Source organism: Elgaria multicarinata, chromosome 1 (assembly GCF_023053635.1).
Source record: "Elgaria multicarinata webbii isolate HBS135686 ecotype San Diego chromosome 1, rElgMul1.1.pri, whole genome shotgun sequence".
Lineage (NCBI taxonomy): Eukaryota > Metazoa > Chordata > Lepidosauria > Squamata > Anguidae > Elgaria > Elgaria multicarinata.
This window is the reverse complement of record NC_086171.1, coordinates 168,145,641-168,158,750: the sequence shown is the minus strand read 5'-3', so window position 1 is coordinate 168,158,750 and position 13,110 is coordinate 168,145,641. Positions and strand designations below refer to the sequence as shown.

Sequence of the window (13,110 nt, the reverse complement as noted above, 5' to 3'; positions counted from 1 at the left end):
TGTCATTCCACCTATCTGTTATGTGAATTAATTCCTGAGTAGCCCAGTCTGGCCTATTGATCTATACAGACTTGAAAACCTCATATGGTGGCCACTTGCACACTTCCAAAAAAGAGGATACCAATTTGCATTATATTTGCATATACTAATTTGCATATACTGTATTTGCATGTACTAATTAATATGCATACATGCAATTTAGAAATAACTATAATTTAATTAGAAATATAATACACCATAGTGGAGAAGACTGCAAGTTATGTGCTGCCTAGATGTTGCTGATGGGTTACATCAAGCTCTCCGTCCGTTTTCCCTTCTTAAGGTTCTTTATCTTTAACTAGACTTGGGCTGGGTAGCCCTTCAAATAGAGGACACCTTCAAATAGAGGACTGTCCTCTGGAAAGGTGGACACCTGACCACCCTAAATCCTCAACCATCTAAAGACAAGCAGAAACTGTGCCTGCATACATGAAATGCTCTGCATGAAAATATAAACCAATCTTTGTGTGTTTCCCACAGGCACTTTTGCAGTCATCAGTATTATTGTGGGGAATGTCTGCCATGAGCTGGCTCCTGATTCTGAATTCCAGTATTTCAACCATACGGCCAATAAGATGATGATTAACCACACAGCCATGGAAGCTGCAAGAATGGAGATCTCTGCTACTTTGGCTTGTCTGACAGCCATAATACAGGTAAGGATGCCCTGTATTCAGAACTGTGTAGGTTCAGGGAGAAGCCTCACTTGAGGCTCCACAGGCTGTATGAGTTGGCCTGGTGAACCAAATTTGGCCCTCAGGTAGGAGGTTCACCAGTTCTGGAGTAGAATGTCCAGTTGGCCATGGATAGTGTTGGATATCAGATACTCATGTTTGAACAGAAGGGAAAGCAAAGCAATGATTGTACCAGCATTTGGAAAAATCAAGCTTATTTACAATTTTAGTGATTGATTGATTGATTGATTGATCAATAGGGTTTCCATGGATGCTAAGGATCTTCATCTGTTTTCTTCCACAACATTACTTTGATGCTATGCAGTGTGTAATGAGTTGCTGATTTGCCTGGATTTTGCCTGAATTCAGGGAACACTGAGGTCTGAATTCTTCTGCTCAAAATAATGGCTGTAAGGTCATTTTTACACTTTTTGCGTTTTTTCAGCTACTAGTTGAAAACATGTAATGGAAGATATATATAGTCACTTTTGTAGTTGTATATTGAATTTGCAATCTCCTTAATCAAAGAAAGAATAGTCAGATTTGTGTGTCTTGGTAAGGCTCAGAGACAAAATGCATTAAATAAACTTGTTGCCTTGTCATGTAAATAAGGACATATTAAATGTGCAAAACAAGATAGCTGTCTATAATATATGGATGACATATACACATGAACATGTGCCTTTAAATATCCACATTTGGGGACACATCCGGGTAGTCTGGTTGGGCCAGGTCCCCAGATGCCTTCACGGATGCTTAGAGACACATGTTCATCTGTGTATGCCATCTGTTTGGCTTATGGGAGCTATATAAGATTGATAGTATGATTATTGTCTTCTTACACTGTACCAACATGCAAACCAATCTGGAAGGATATTAATGAATTATGCCCCCAGGTAAATGTAAACTATTCAGCCCCTGCAAGAGTTGGCTTATTGTATAAATGTGGGGAATGAAAATAAATGTACTGAGTGATTGAGATGCTTTTCTTCTGTTTCCTGTATACCAGGGGTGGGGAACTTCTGGTCCTCAAGATGTTGTTGGACAGCAATTTCCATTAGTCCTCACTATTGGCTATGTTACCTAGGGCTGATGGGAACTGCACCCACCCCTGTTGATACCATGTTTGCTACGTAATGTGTGAAGCTGCAAGCATAAGTCACAGATGTCACAGGGGTGCTCTTTCTAGGGATTAAACCACAGCTAAATGTTGGTGTGGCCAGGATGATCCCAGCCCAACCTTGTCTCTTGTTACCTCATCCCTCTAGCAGTAGGGACAGGTCACATCTGTCAGCTTGGTGCCATACTCCTACACTGAAGGAAATCTGTCCTGGAAGAGTTATAGCATTCATTTCCACACACTAGACTGCTCTGGACATTCACATGAACTGCAGGTTATCCCTCTGAATGGTTCCACTCACTATGTCATCTGACATGTCTCTCTGTCTGCCCATAGATATGCCTGGGATTCGTGCAGTTTGGCTTCGTTGCTATCTACCTTTCAGAATCCTTCATTAGAGGTTTCATGACAGCCGCCGGCCTACAGATCCTTATCTCTGTGCTCAAATATATCATTGGTGTGACGATTGATTCCTACACAGGGCCCCTTGCCATTGTCTACGTAAGTGAGAATGATTGTATGATTATTGCCCAAACCTGCCTGCTTAGGCTGTAGCGACATGAAAATCAATCTGGAAGGATATGAATGAATTATGCCCCCAGATTGGGCCTTACAAGAGCTGGCTTATTGTATAAATGTGGGGAATGAACATAAGTGTAATAATGAGTGGTTGAGATGCTTTTCTTCTCCTTGCCTCAAAATACAAGATCAAATGAATCTTGCACAGGAAGCAAAGTTTTGCTAGAAATGCCCTTGCTCCATAGGCATGACAGGAGATGTTGCACAGTGAGACTTTTTCTCTTCTGGGCAATTCTTAAATGGTACAGGAGTGCTCTCAGGGTCTTATAATGCTAGAGAATGTGCACAAAAGTAATGAGAATTACAATTAATTCTACCACATTTTAATTACAAGGGATTAGGAGAAAGCCTTCATGGAATTATGGAATCCAAAGTTTCCTGCTGTGAGCCCCTTGAACCGTCCTTTGAAGTCTCAGCTGGATGCTGTTGTTGGAAACAACAAGTCAGATTAACTGCATCCTGTCCGGTCAGGCCCTACTTACTGACCTATAATTAATCCCTAGTTGGCTACTACTGCAGGGATTGCACCTTCTTAGGCTGCTTGGAGTGCTGGCTACTACTGTCAGATATAGACTTCCAGGCCAAATAACAGTCATTGATGTATCCAATGTTAGTCCTACTTAGAGCAGACCCATTGAAATGAATGGGATTAATATTGGATGCAACCCTTTGCATCTGGATGAGCAAATGCCATGGCATATCTTCCAGTCCTGATGGCACGTTGAGGAGGGCCCTTCCTCTCTTTTTCGTATTTAATTCTTCTCCTGTTTTTCTCCCCTCTAGACTTTTATCGATATTTGCAAAAGCCTGCCTAAGACCAATGTGGCCTCCCTGGTGTTTGCCTTGATCAGCACTGTACTCCTGATAATTGTGAAAGAACTGAATATGAAATACATGAAGAAGATCCGAGTCCCCATTCCCATGGAGATCATTATAGTAAGTAGCAAATCCTGAACTCTTTCTTTCCCCTGCTTTTATCCAAGCAGTTAGAGGCCTTGCTGTGGTCAGTGCCCTCCCTTCTCTTCAGAGGCAGACATACATACATTTATAAAAGACCTGTTGACAAAATACACTCAAAGAGGAAATTGATGTAATAATTCACCATTTTCTGCTTCGTGGTAAGAAAGTTGGCTTGTCTCCGATCACACTGGAGATCTCTGGAGGCCTTTCCAAATGCTTGGATCCCACCCACCCCCACCCACAAATGTAGTTTTTAGTTTGTTACAGCAAAAACAGCAAACATCTTGGGGTACCTGAAAGGCTAACAAATATATTATGGTAATACCTTTTGTGGATTAGAATTCAGTGCATGTGATGTAGTATAGTCCACTAAGAGTGTAATCCTATGCATGTTTAGAAAGAAAAAAGTCAGCCTAGCTGGCTGGGGAATGCTGAGAGTTAAAGGGTTTTTTTTTCTGTGTAAACATACATAGAACTGCACCCTAAATTAGTCTTTAAGATGCCGCAAGACTCTTCATTGCAATAGACTGGCTATCCCACCTACCCCCATCCCCTTATAATTTGTTGCAGGGGATCCAGACATCTTCATCAAAGGTACTGCTTTTTGCTGCTGAAAAGGTGCCAGTGGGACCCTATTATTTAGTTATTTATTTTATTTATTACATATTTATGCTGCCCAACAGCCTAAGCTCTCTGGGCAGTTTACAACTAAAATCTATACTGGGGACCTTTGTGCTAATTTAGATCTATAGATGCAAATTGAGAAATAAACACTGTCATTTAAATAGGAATACCTTACATCTCACCATAGCGGGAAAGATACAAAGGTGATTTGTGCGTGTCTGCTGATCAGGTGCTAGCTGTGGAGGGGTGGCTTCAAACTCCCGGGGAGCTGTCAAAATGTGTTCAAAGCCTTGCAGTGGCTGCAAATCTGCACTGTGTCAGTTACCATGAGGCTTTCCATGAAGCTGCGCAGTTAAAAAGTCAGAGACTTGCCCCGACTTTTTCATGGGGAGCGAGGTCACCTCAGCACTTCTGCCATCTGACCTTGCAAGCTCCATGCCCAATCGGGGGGGGGGCAGTCCTGGTGGATGGCGACCAGCGATTGGTCATCAGAAGCCAGGAAGAGGATGAGGGGGCTCCAGTACCCGGATGTCCACTGGGAACCCCGCACTCCCTCTTTGGTGTGGGAATATCCCAATGCAACTCCCCAGGAGGGAAGCTGCAGGGTTTAGGGAGAATGTGGCACCAGTGCAGCACCTTCAAGGCAGTCCCCTGCTCTCCCTTATGGTTTGGACTTCACCTGCAGGCTCACAAACCTATTGTTGACACTAACTCCATTGCTGACCTATATGACTATTGTTTTTCATCAACAATGTTTTTCATCAACAATGGAGTTTCATCAGATATGGAGGTGACCCTGGCCAAGTGAAGATCACTGAAGAAAAATGCATTGGCAGGCTCAGGTTAACTTTGACTCATATCTGAGTGAAAACTTCCTCAGACTATACAGCAGGAAATGTACATTAATTGAAACGTGATAAGACAGGAAGCTGTAGCAAGATGCCTACATGCCTCAGGTGACTGGGAAGGCAGGAGGCCAATGTACGTGCTGACACCCAGGGAGCATTGGTGTAATTAGAGCTGTGGGAAATGCAAAGATTTGGGCAGACATTGTCTTTGGTTACAATTTGCCATCATTCCAAAGTCTGCTATTGCGGTGATGTGAATTGAGCTGTAATATGGGAACATCTTACACCCACTTTCTTCTGTTGTATGTGAATGGTGGTGTTGATGGATACAGGATAGAAATAAAAGCAACATAGACTCTAGTTTCAAAAACTAATATGCGCAGAAGAGGATCTGAGAAAATGAGAATTCCATTTCATGGGCATCTATGAAAAACACAGCAGTATTCCTGCAAAAACTGTTAATTTTGTAACTGACTTCTTGGAATGACTGCTATAATAGTTTGCTCCAAGGCTAATCTATGAACTGTAAGACTCCAGAAGGAATTCTATTCACTGACCTAGATGCATACAGTTGTGAACCACTGTTCTATGTCAATAGTTTGGGATGTGGGGACCTAAAGGAGTGTCTTGGGCCACATGACCCTGCCCAAACAATGCAGTCATCATCTTCTGCCCTCCCCTCATCAGACGAGTGGCCTTCTTGGTGATAGTGCCACATTTATGGAATGCCCTCCTAAGGGATGTGTGCCTGAGTGCAGGGGAAAAGAGTATATTATTTGCATTGGCATTTCATCATATGGCATAATCTAGATAGCACCCTGAACGTGGTGCCAAAGGGCCTCATAGAAATAAGAACAAGTGCCATGCTGGATCAGACCAAGGGTCCATCTAGTCCAGCACTCTGTTCACACAGTGGCCAACCAGCCATTGGCCAGGGATGAACAAGCAGGACATGGTGCAATAGCACCCTCCCACCCATGTTCCCCAGCAACTGGTGCACACAGGCTTACTGCCTCGAATAGTGGAGATAGCACACAAGAGTTATGTACGGTTAGGAGTAGGGGGATATTCAGTGCCTAAGGGTACTTCCAGATGAGGCTTCTATTATGCCTCATTCACTGAACTTTTTTGAGGAGGGGGTGTCCAGACACTTTCAGCTTCCATTAGACAGACAGACACACACACACACACACACACCCCAAGTTTTAACAACCTCAGTTTGCACCCGAGGGTGAAAAAAGTCCTGCTAGGCTCAATCCTTTTTTATGCTTTGATTTCAGGTCATAGTAGCTACTGCAGTTTCTGGAAGCTTTAATATGTCTGAGAAATATGACATGCCAATTGTTGGACATATTAATATGGGGTGAGTAAATGCACTAAGGAGTATTCTCTTTCCAAGAGCTCTTTCTCTTCCAAAATAGGAATATTGTAATGATGTGTCAACTCATGAATCCCAGTGTATTTAATACTTAACTCGTTCCTTTTGGAATAAGGACCAAACTAGATGTGACATGGGGAACCCATGAACAGGAACTAAAAATAGCAGAATTAGGGGTGGTTGCAGCTAAGTGGTCAGGAGGAGGAGACAACAAAAGGGGAAGGACCTTTTAAAAAACAACAACATTAATTCTACTGCAGTTCCCCTCTCCTTCTCCCCTGCTCCTAATATTAGCAGTCAGGTAAGTTGACGTGGAGGCACCAACTGTGGGCCTTTCTGAAAACAAATGGAAACAGAGCTCAGAAATTCCAGTGGCCGTGTTGCAACATCTCTAAATGGAGTAGAAAGTAGGGCAGACTAAAAGTGGACAGTGCCGGCAAACCTTGATTTGCATGAGTCAATCCATTTATGAATTACAAGCACAGCATAATTATAAAGTGCATAATAATCACTGTACGATAAAACATGTGACCGCACACCCTATGCTACAGTAATTATAATAAGATTCCCACATTTGCATTTCTGTGCTGAAGGAAATACCTTGAATCCTACCAACAGTAAGACTATAGGCGTTCTTTGGCCTTGCACTCAATTTAGGCTTCACCTTGGTAGCTTGGTAGCCACTGCAAAGCCGCCCTTTGGTGCAGGTTCCCATGCAACATTGGTAATGCATAGGTGTTTTGATTTTGTGGATGGCCTGAACCTGTGGCTATTTCCTATGCCAGTACCCTCCCTCCTTTAAGGCCATGGACCCTGACATGGACCCACATCAAAACATGGCAACTAAACATCCATATACAACCAGTGCATTTTACAAACCAGCCACAGGGGTGTAGCTGAATAGTGGCAACCATGGTGCAAAGGTAAAATATGACTGAGCCTTAGTAATGCCAAAGCCTAGTCTGGAGGATCTCCCAGTAGAGTGGCAGGTTGTGGTAGACTCCTGGAGCCAGTTCACAACCCACATTCAATGCAACACTTCAGAACTATTGAATGAGGATTGTGCAGTGTCAATGTTATATGTGGGCTGAGTTTAAATCTGGGCATATGATAAATCAGTTGGTTTGCTTTAAATGATCCCACCTTTCATTTCAAGTTCAAGACAGCTAACAATCATAGAACGATAAAAACAAGCAATCAGAAATGTATGGAACATCAAAATAAAGTATAAAAGCAGCAGAATATATTGAAATCACATCTGTTGAAATAAAAGCATCAAATTTCGTGACTTAGTGAGAAACCTTACAGTCATCCCACCAGGAACACAGGTTTTGATTGGCATTCTTGGTTCTTAGACTTTTTAAGGAAGTTGCTATGGAGTCCATCATTACAATTAAATACAATGACTTCAATATCCCTACATGTCCAGCTATGTTTGCAATTTACCCTTAAATGTTTTGCTATTGACAGGTATATCTTTGCCCATAGCTGACTGTACCTCCATGATGAGGTACATGATTGAGTGCACTTTCCACGCAATGAAAAAAACATTCCCCAATCTAGTCTATTGCTTTCACCTGCTGCTGCCCTTTCCTTGACTGCTTTTGTTGTTGTTGTCGTTCCTGGTTCTAGCTTCCCATCTGCCACTCTTCCCCTGGTGGGCAAGTGGAAAGATATGATTGGCACTGCTTTTTCGCTAGCCATTGTGGGCTATGTGATCAATCTGGCTATGGGCAGAACTCTTGGAACCAAGCATGGCTATGATGTGGATCCCAACCAGGTAACATTTATTTACTCTCAGCAGAGAAATGTATGGGGGAACAATTCAGACTCACCCAAAATAAATGTGATGCCATTTCCAAGGTTGGAGTGGGGTGATTTATCGTCCTCTTCAGAAGGGCAGTGTTAGATTTATGGAAGGAAAGGTAAACGGGCTCACAATGAAATTTCCAAGCCTTACCCCCCCCCATCTCCTCCCAATTTTAGATTAATCATGCCCTCAGTAGACTTCTAAGAACAGCATGTAAGGGACCATCACAATAAATATGGGGGGGGGGATTCAAGGACTGCAGAACTGCCTCTCAAAATCTACATCAGCTTCCCCCAACCTGGTGCCCTTCAGATGTTTTGGTTGACAACTCCCACCATCACTGATCATTGGCCATGATGGATGTAGTCAATGTGAGTTGTAGTCCAAAACATCTGGAGAGTGCCTGATTGGAGAGGGCTGCTCAGGGTCTAGTGTGTGCCTAGGAGTTGTGTGGCACACACAAAGACAGAAGATCCCAGCTTGAGGTTATTATCAAAGAGGTCAATATGAGTAGGGTCTGGAGGCTGGGTCACCACATTCTCCAAGTTGTGAAATACTGGCATGCAATAGCTCAACAGATGGATAGAACAATTTTCTCAATATCACATAAAAAATGGAGGTGGGGGTGGGCTGGGCTGGGCTGGTATGAGAAAATCACATGGAGAGCACATAGGACCTGCTGCATATGAAGAGTTTGCCTTATGGCTTGGGGTGCAGAACCTCAGGCCCATGGGCCAAATTTGCCCCTCCTGAAATCACAATCTGGCCCCCTGTGGTTCCCCCAATGGCCTTAGCCCCCTTCCCCAATGACCAATGCTCAGGTGTTTTCCTGGCTTTTGTGCATTTTCCCCATTCTAAAAGGTTGAAATACCTTTCTTAAAGCTTAGTTACTGGCACTAAGTGCCATAAACTAAAATATGCTGATATTTTGGCTCCACCCCTTTTGCCTTTGGTCCCTGGCATGCGGTCCCCAAGAATATCTCCTAAATGGTGAAAGAGATTCAATACTATGGAGGGAGCTGCTGGATGGAGTGATTTAACAATCTCAGTGTGATGACTGCAAATCTATGGTTGGCTGAGTACTTATTTGTAAAAGAGATGGATATAATTATTAGTTATTATTATTATTATTAATAATAATAATAAGGAATAAAACACTGCCATTATTTTAAGTGGCTCCTGTACGCAGAGGCTATTAGCTGCTATTTAGCCATTAGTTCAAGGGATTAATTTGATTAAACAAAACTTCTCCGAAGAGCAGCTCAGAACTGAGTAATCTCAAGAAATATCCTTGTGTGCGTCACATGGCGATGGCTTGCACAACCATGGCTTTTAAAATAATAGATGGAGCCAAGTGTGCCACAAGTGACATCTGTAGAACTTTTCTCTGTCCCTTGCTGATTAATGGATGACTCACTAGGGATGACAGTCTCAGATTAGAGTTGTGGTTAAAAGAAACCTGCTAGAATTGTCCTGGCCTGAGAGTTTACAAGAGAGTCATGTGGTCTACAGGTTTGACTCAGAGAATCTTTGGATACTTCTGGGATGAGCAGAAGCAATAGTCATGGGGCGTGGATGAGCCTCAGGAGATGGGATAGCAGCTATGTAGAGCTTGCAGTAGGAGTCTTTGCATGAATAATGCCACCCTCGCATATGAATGATCACAGTGTGACGTGACTGTTTGACCTATTTCTTGCATCCTAGCAATTACACCCAAAATAACCTTACTGTAAAGGCAAGATCATGATGTTAGTTGCTACATTAAACTGACTAGCCAATTCTCCTTGCTTCCATAGGAAATGCTGGCCCTGGGCTGCAGCAACTTTTTTGGATCCTTTTTCAAAATCCATGTGATCTGCTGTGCTCTTTCAGTGACCTTAGCTGTGGATGGAGCTGGAGGGAAATCTCAGGTTCTTTATTCTTTCTTTCTTATGTTAATCCCCTGTCCTTCCTCATAAAGAGCCCAAGGTGGTTCACTTTCTCCTCTCAAAGTAGGAGACTTTGTTAGAGGAACCCTGCACATTTCTGTCCTCAATGGACTGGCTTAATTGTTGTTGTTCTCTTTGCCCAGGGACTCCTGGGAACATAATGTGAGCTCTAAACTGAATTCTCAGCAAACCCACATTTCCAGGATTCTTTGGAGAACACCATGACTATTAAATTAGGACCGAATTTATAGTTTAGGAGGTAGATAATTAATTTGATAGCCTTTGTTGCTATCATTACAGCAGAGTTGGCCACAGGGATGGATCTCCAATAAAGCTTTACAACCAGTGGAGGCTGGTGTTTCCAATTTCAGTGGGGCTGTGAACCTGCTCCAGGTTTCAGTCAGAACTCTAAAGGAGCTATCCAAGGTGCAAAATTGCATTTTCAACAGCAAAGAACCTTGGATAGCTCCCTTAGAGTTCTGAATAGTTCTGACTGAAACCCGGAGCAGATGCATGCCCCACTGACACCAGAGCCACCAGCCTCCACTGGGTACATCTAATTATATTTGGCATTTTTATAGAGCTCTCAAGTGCTCAGAACAGTTCAGAAACATTATCTTAAAACATCAATAGTAAAAACCCTGTAAGGTGGGCCAGTGTTATTTTCTTCATAATGCAGGTAGGGTGAGAAAAAGTGGCTTGTTTAAGATCATCAAGTGAGTTCATGGCTGAAGTGAGATTTGAATCAGGAACTTCCTGATTTGGAGCTGCATCTCTACACCATGAGCTCCAATCACACCAGCGATTTAGTGCACTCTCGCCATGCATGGTGTGCAGATTTGCAGCACGGTACTCACATGACACCATGCCTGTACTGCTGACACCCCGCCTCTTCCCCAGCCTTTTACGTCTTTTCCTAGAATGCCTAGTTTGGATTATTTTCCCTAAGCAGGTTTTCCTTTGTGGGGGCGTGTGCTGTGAGGGAGCCTTGCTGTTGGCTTGAATGGATTGCATCAGGTCATGGCAGGGAAAAGCGATGTCTCCCAGCAGCCGGCTCCAAGCCTCAATATAAAACCCAAACCTTGCATCCCAGGCTCAAAAGCGTTTTTTAAAATCGTACAATGCCCAAATCTCTGCAGAGACAGGATTGTATTCCTTCTATGCCCCCTAAGAGCCAGATTAAATGGCTGTTCCATTTTTGCCGGGCAGAAAGGTGGTCTGGTTGAAGTACTCATCTGACAGGACCTGTCTTGTTAAAGGGCGGGGAGGAGCAACCAATGAACTGGAGGGAGAAAGAGAGGAGGCGGGGTGGAGTGGAAGAGCAAACAAGTGAAAGAGCATCGGAGGTATAAAACTCCAGAGACAAAGCAGGGGAGAAATTACGTGTGATGGAGCCCCGCCACGACACAACACCAGCTCACTAGCTAACTTTTGCGATTTATAATTACACCAGTTTTAAATTCTGCTAGGTTCAAAATCATATATTCTAGCTGCACCAATTTCTCATCAGCAATAATTCCAATACCATTGCCAGTTTTTGCAGTTATGTTGCCTGATCACTTAATATGTGGTTGTGCCTGATGAGATGGCTGGAAACAGGAATTTGCATCACTGCACCTAAATCAACATACTTCAGGTGGAGTGGAACCAGTGTGGTGTAGTGGCTAAAGTGTTGGACTGGGAGTCAGGAGATCCGGGTTCTAGTCCCCACTCGGCCATGGAAACCGACTGGGTGACTTTGGACCACTCAGACTCTCAGCCCAACCTACCTCACAGGGTTGTTGTTGTGAGGATAGAAATGGAGAGGAAGAGGAGGATTATGTACACTGCCTTTGGTTCCTTAGAGGAAAAAAGGCAGGATATAAATGCAATTTTAAAAAGCCATGCTGTTGTGTCTTATCTGATAAACCACCACAGTCTGTGGCTTGTACAAGGACATACTGAACTTTTGGAGGGAATCCAGGGCTGCCCAGTACTCAGAATTGTCCAGAGATGCTCAAATCCTTCCAATAAAACAACAACAAAACAAAAACAACTATCCAGCAAGTATCAATATAATAACCAGAAATGTGGTGTATAGTTTGGAAGTGTGTAATGTTTTAAATGACTAATTGGTCCAATTAAGAGCAATGCATTATATGTAACATTTCTTTTGTCTACTTATACTATGATCTCTTGTAAGAAAGACAACCAAAAACACAAAGCTTTGCTGCAAACAAGAGGTGGAGCTAGGATAGGAATTGAAACTGTCTTTCTATCCCAATATACTTTCTTCCCTCAGCCATCAAAGCACATACTTATACCCTCTTGGTCCCTCCACTAAGAGATAACAACATGACATAAGTTCCAAGTCCTTTTTATGATAATTTACTCTTCTCCCCTCAGATTGCAAGTTTTTGTGTGGCGCTGGTCGTGATGATAACCATGTTGTCTTTGGGAACCTACCTCAGTCCCCTTCCTAAGGTAAAAATTCAGCCGGCAAAATCTGTTTGCAGGCTGTATGTACTGTGCTCTTTTATGGGCATATTTACACCACAGACTTAAACTGGTTTAATAGTAATTCCACAGGGACTTTAGGTACTGTATTTTTGTCAAGGATTTTATGGTTCTCTAACACATAATTGACTGCACCCTCAATATATTACAAAGCCCAGGATTCTTCGGGAGAAGCCAAGTTGAACTGATATAGAAGCATTATAAATAAGTAGTGTTTATATGCTTTGTGTCTTTATCTCCCATTTTATAACTAAACAAGGCCTTTCTGTAATAGATATGCAGTAGTGAAACTACTGAACTGTCTCTCAGGGGCCAAACTACATGTGATGTTTATAATAGTTTGCCATTAACTGCAAGCTTTTTCATTAACAAGTTGGCAATACAAGAGATTGGGGCCCTGGTGTGGGGGGATAGGGGTCTTTAACCCTTTGCCCCTGCTATGGTCCCATTGTGGGCAGTTTGTCCCTCAAACAAGCTGTCTTTTAGATTTCAGATGGAAGAAAGCTCCCAGTGAATGTTTCTTAAACCATAATGCTCTGGCTAAAGTCCAGCTGTAATTGTAAGCCTACTTACTAAAAAGTTGGTTCAACTGAATTCATTTTCAGTTAAACAAGTTTTAAGTTTGGTTTGGAAACTGGAGTGAACCTAGGTCAT

At 42.8% G+C, this 13,110-nt stretch overlaps 1 protein-coding gene across 1 annotated transcript in view; it reads left to right on the top strand.

Annotated features, from left to right (window-relative positions):
- The window catches only part of SLC26A9 (solute carrier family 26 member 9), a 39,797-nt gene that overhangs the window by 7,930 nt on the left and 18,757 nt on the right, over positions 1-13,110 (top strand). Inside the window, exons 4-10 of the mRNA XM_063119364.1 lie at positions 520-695; positions 2,170-2,334; positions 3,196-3,348; positions 6,125-6,207; positions 7,855-8,002; positions 9,829-9,942; positions 12,346-12,423. Of these exons, the coding sequence (XP_062975434.1) occupies positions 520-695; positions 2,170-2,334; positions 3,196-3,348; positions 6,125-6,207; positions 7,855-8,002; positions 9,829-9,942; positions 12,346-12,423 (917 nt within the window). The remainder of the gene's footprint in view (positions 1-519; positions 696-2,169; positions 2,335-3,195; positions 3,349-6,124; positions 6,208-7,854; positions 8,003-9,828; positions 9,943-12,345; positions 12,424-13,110) is intronic.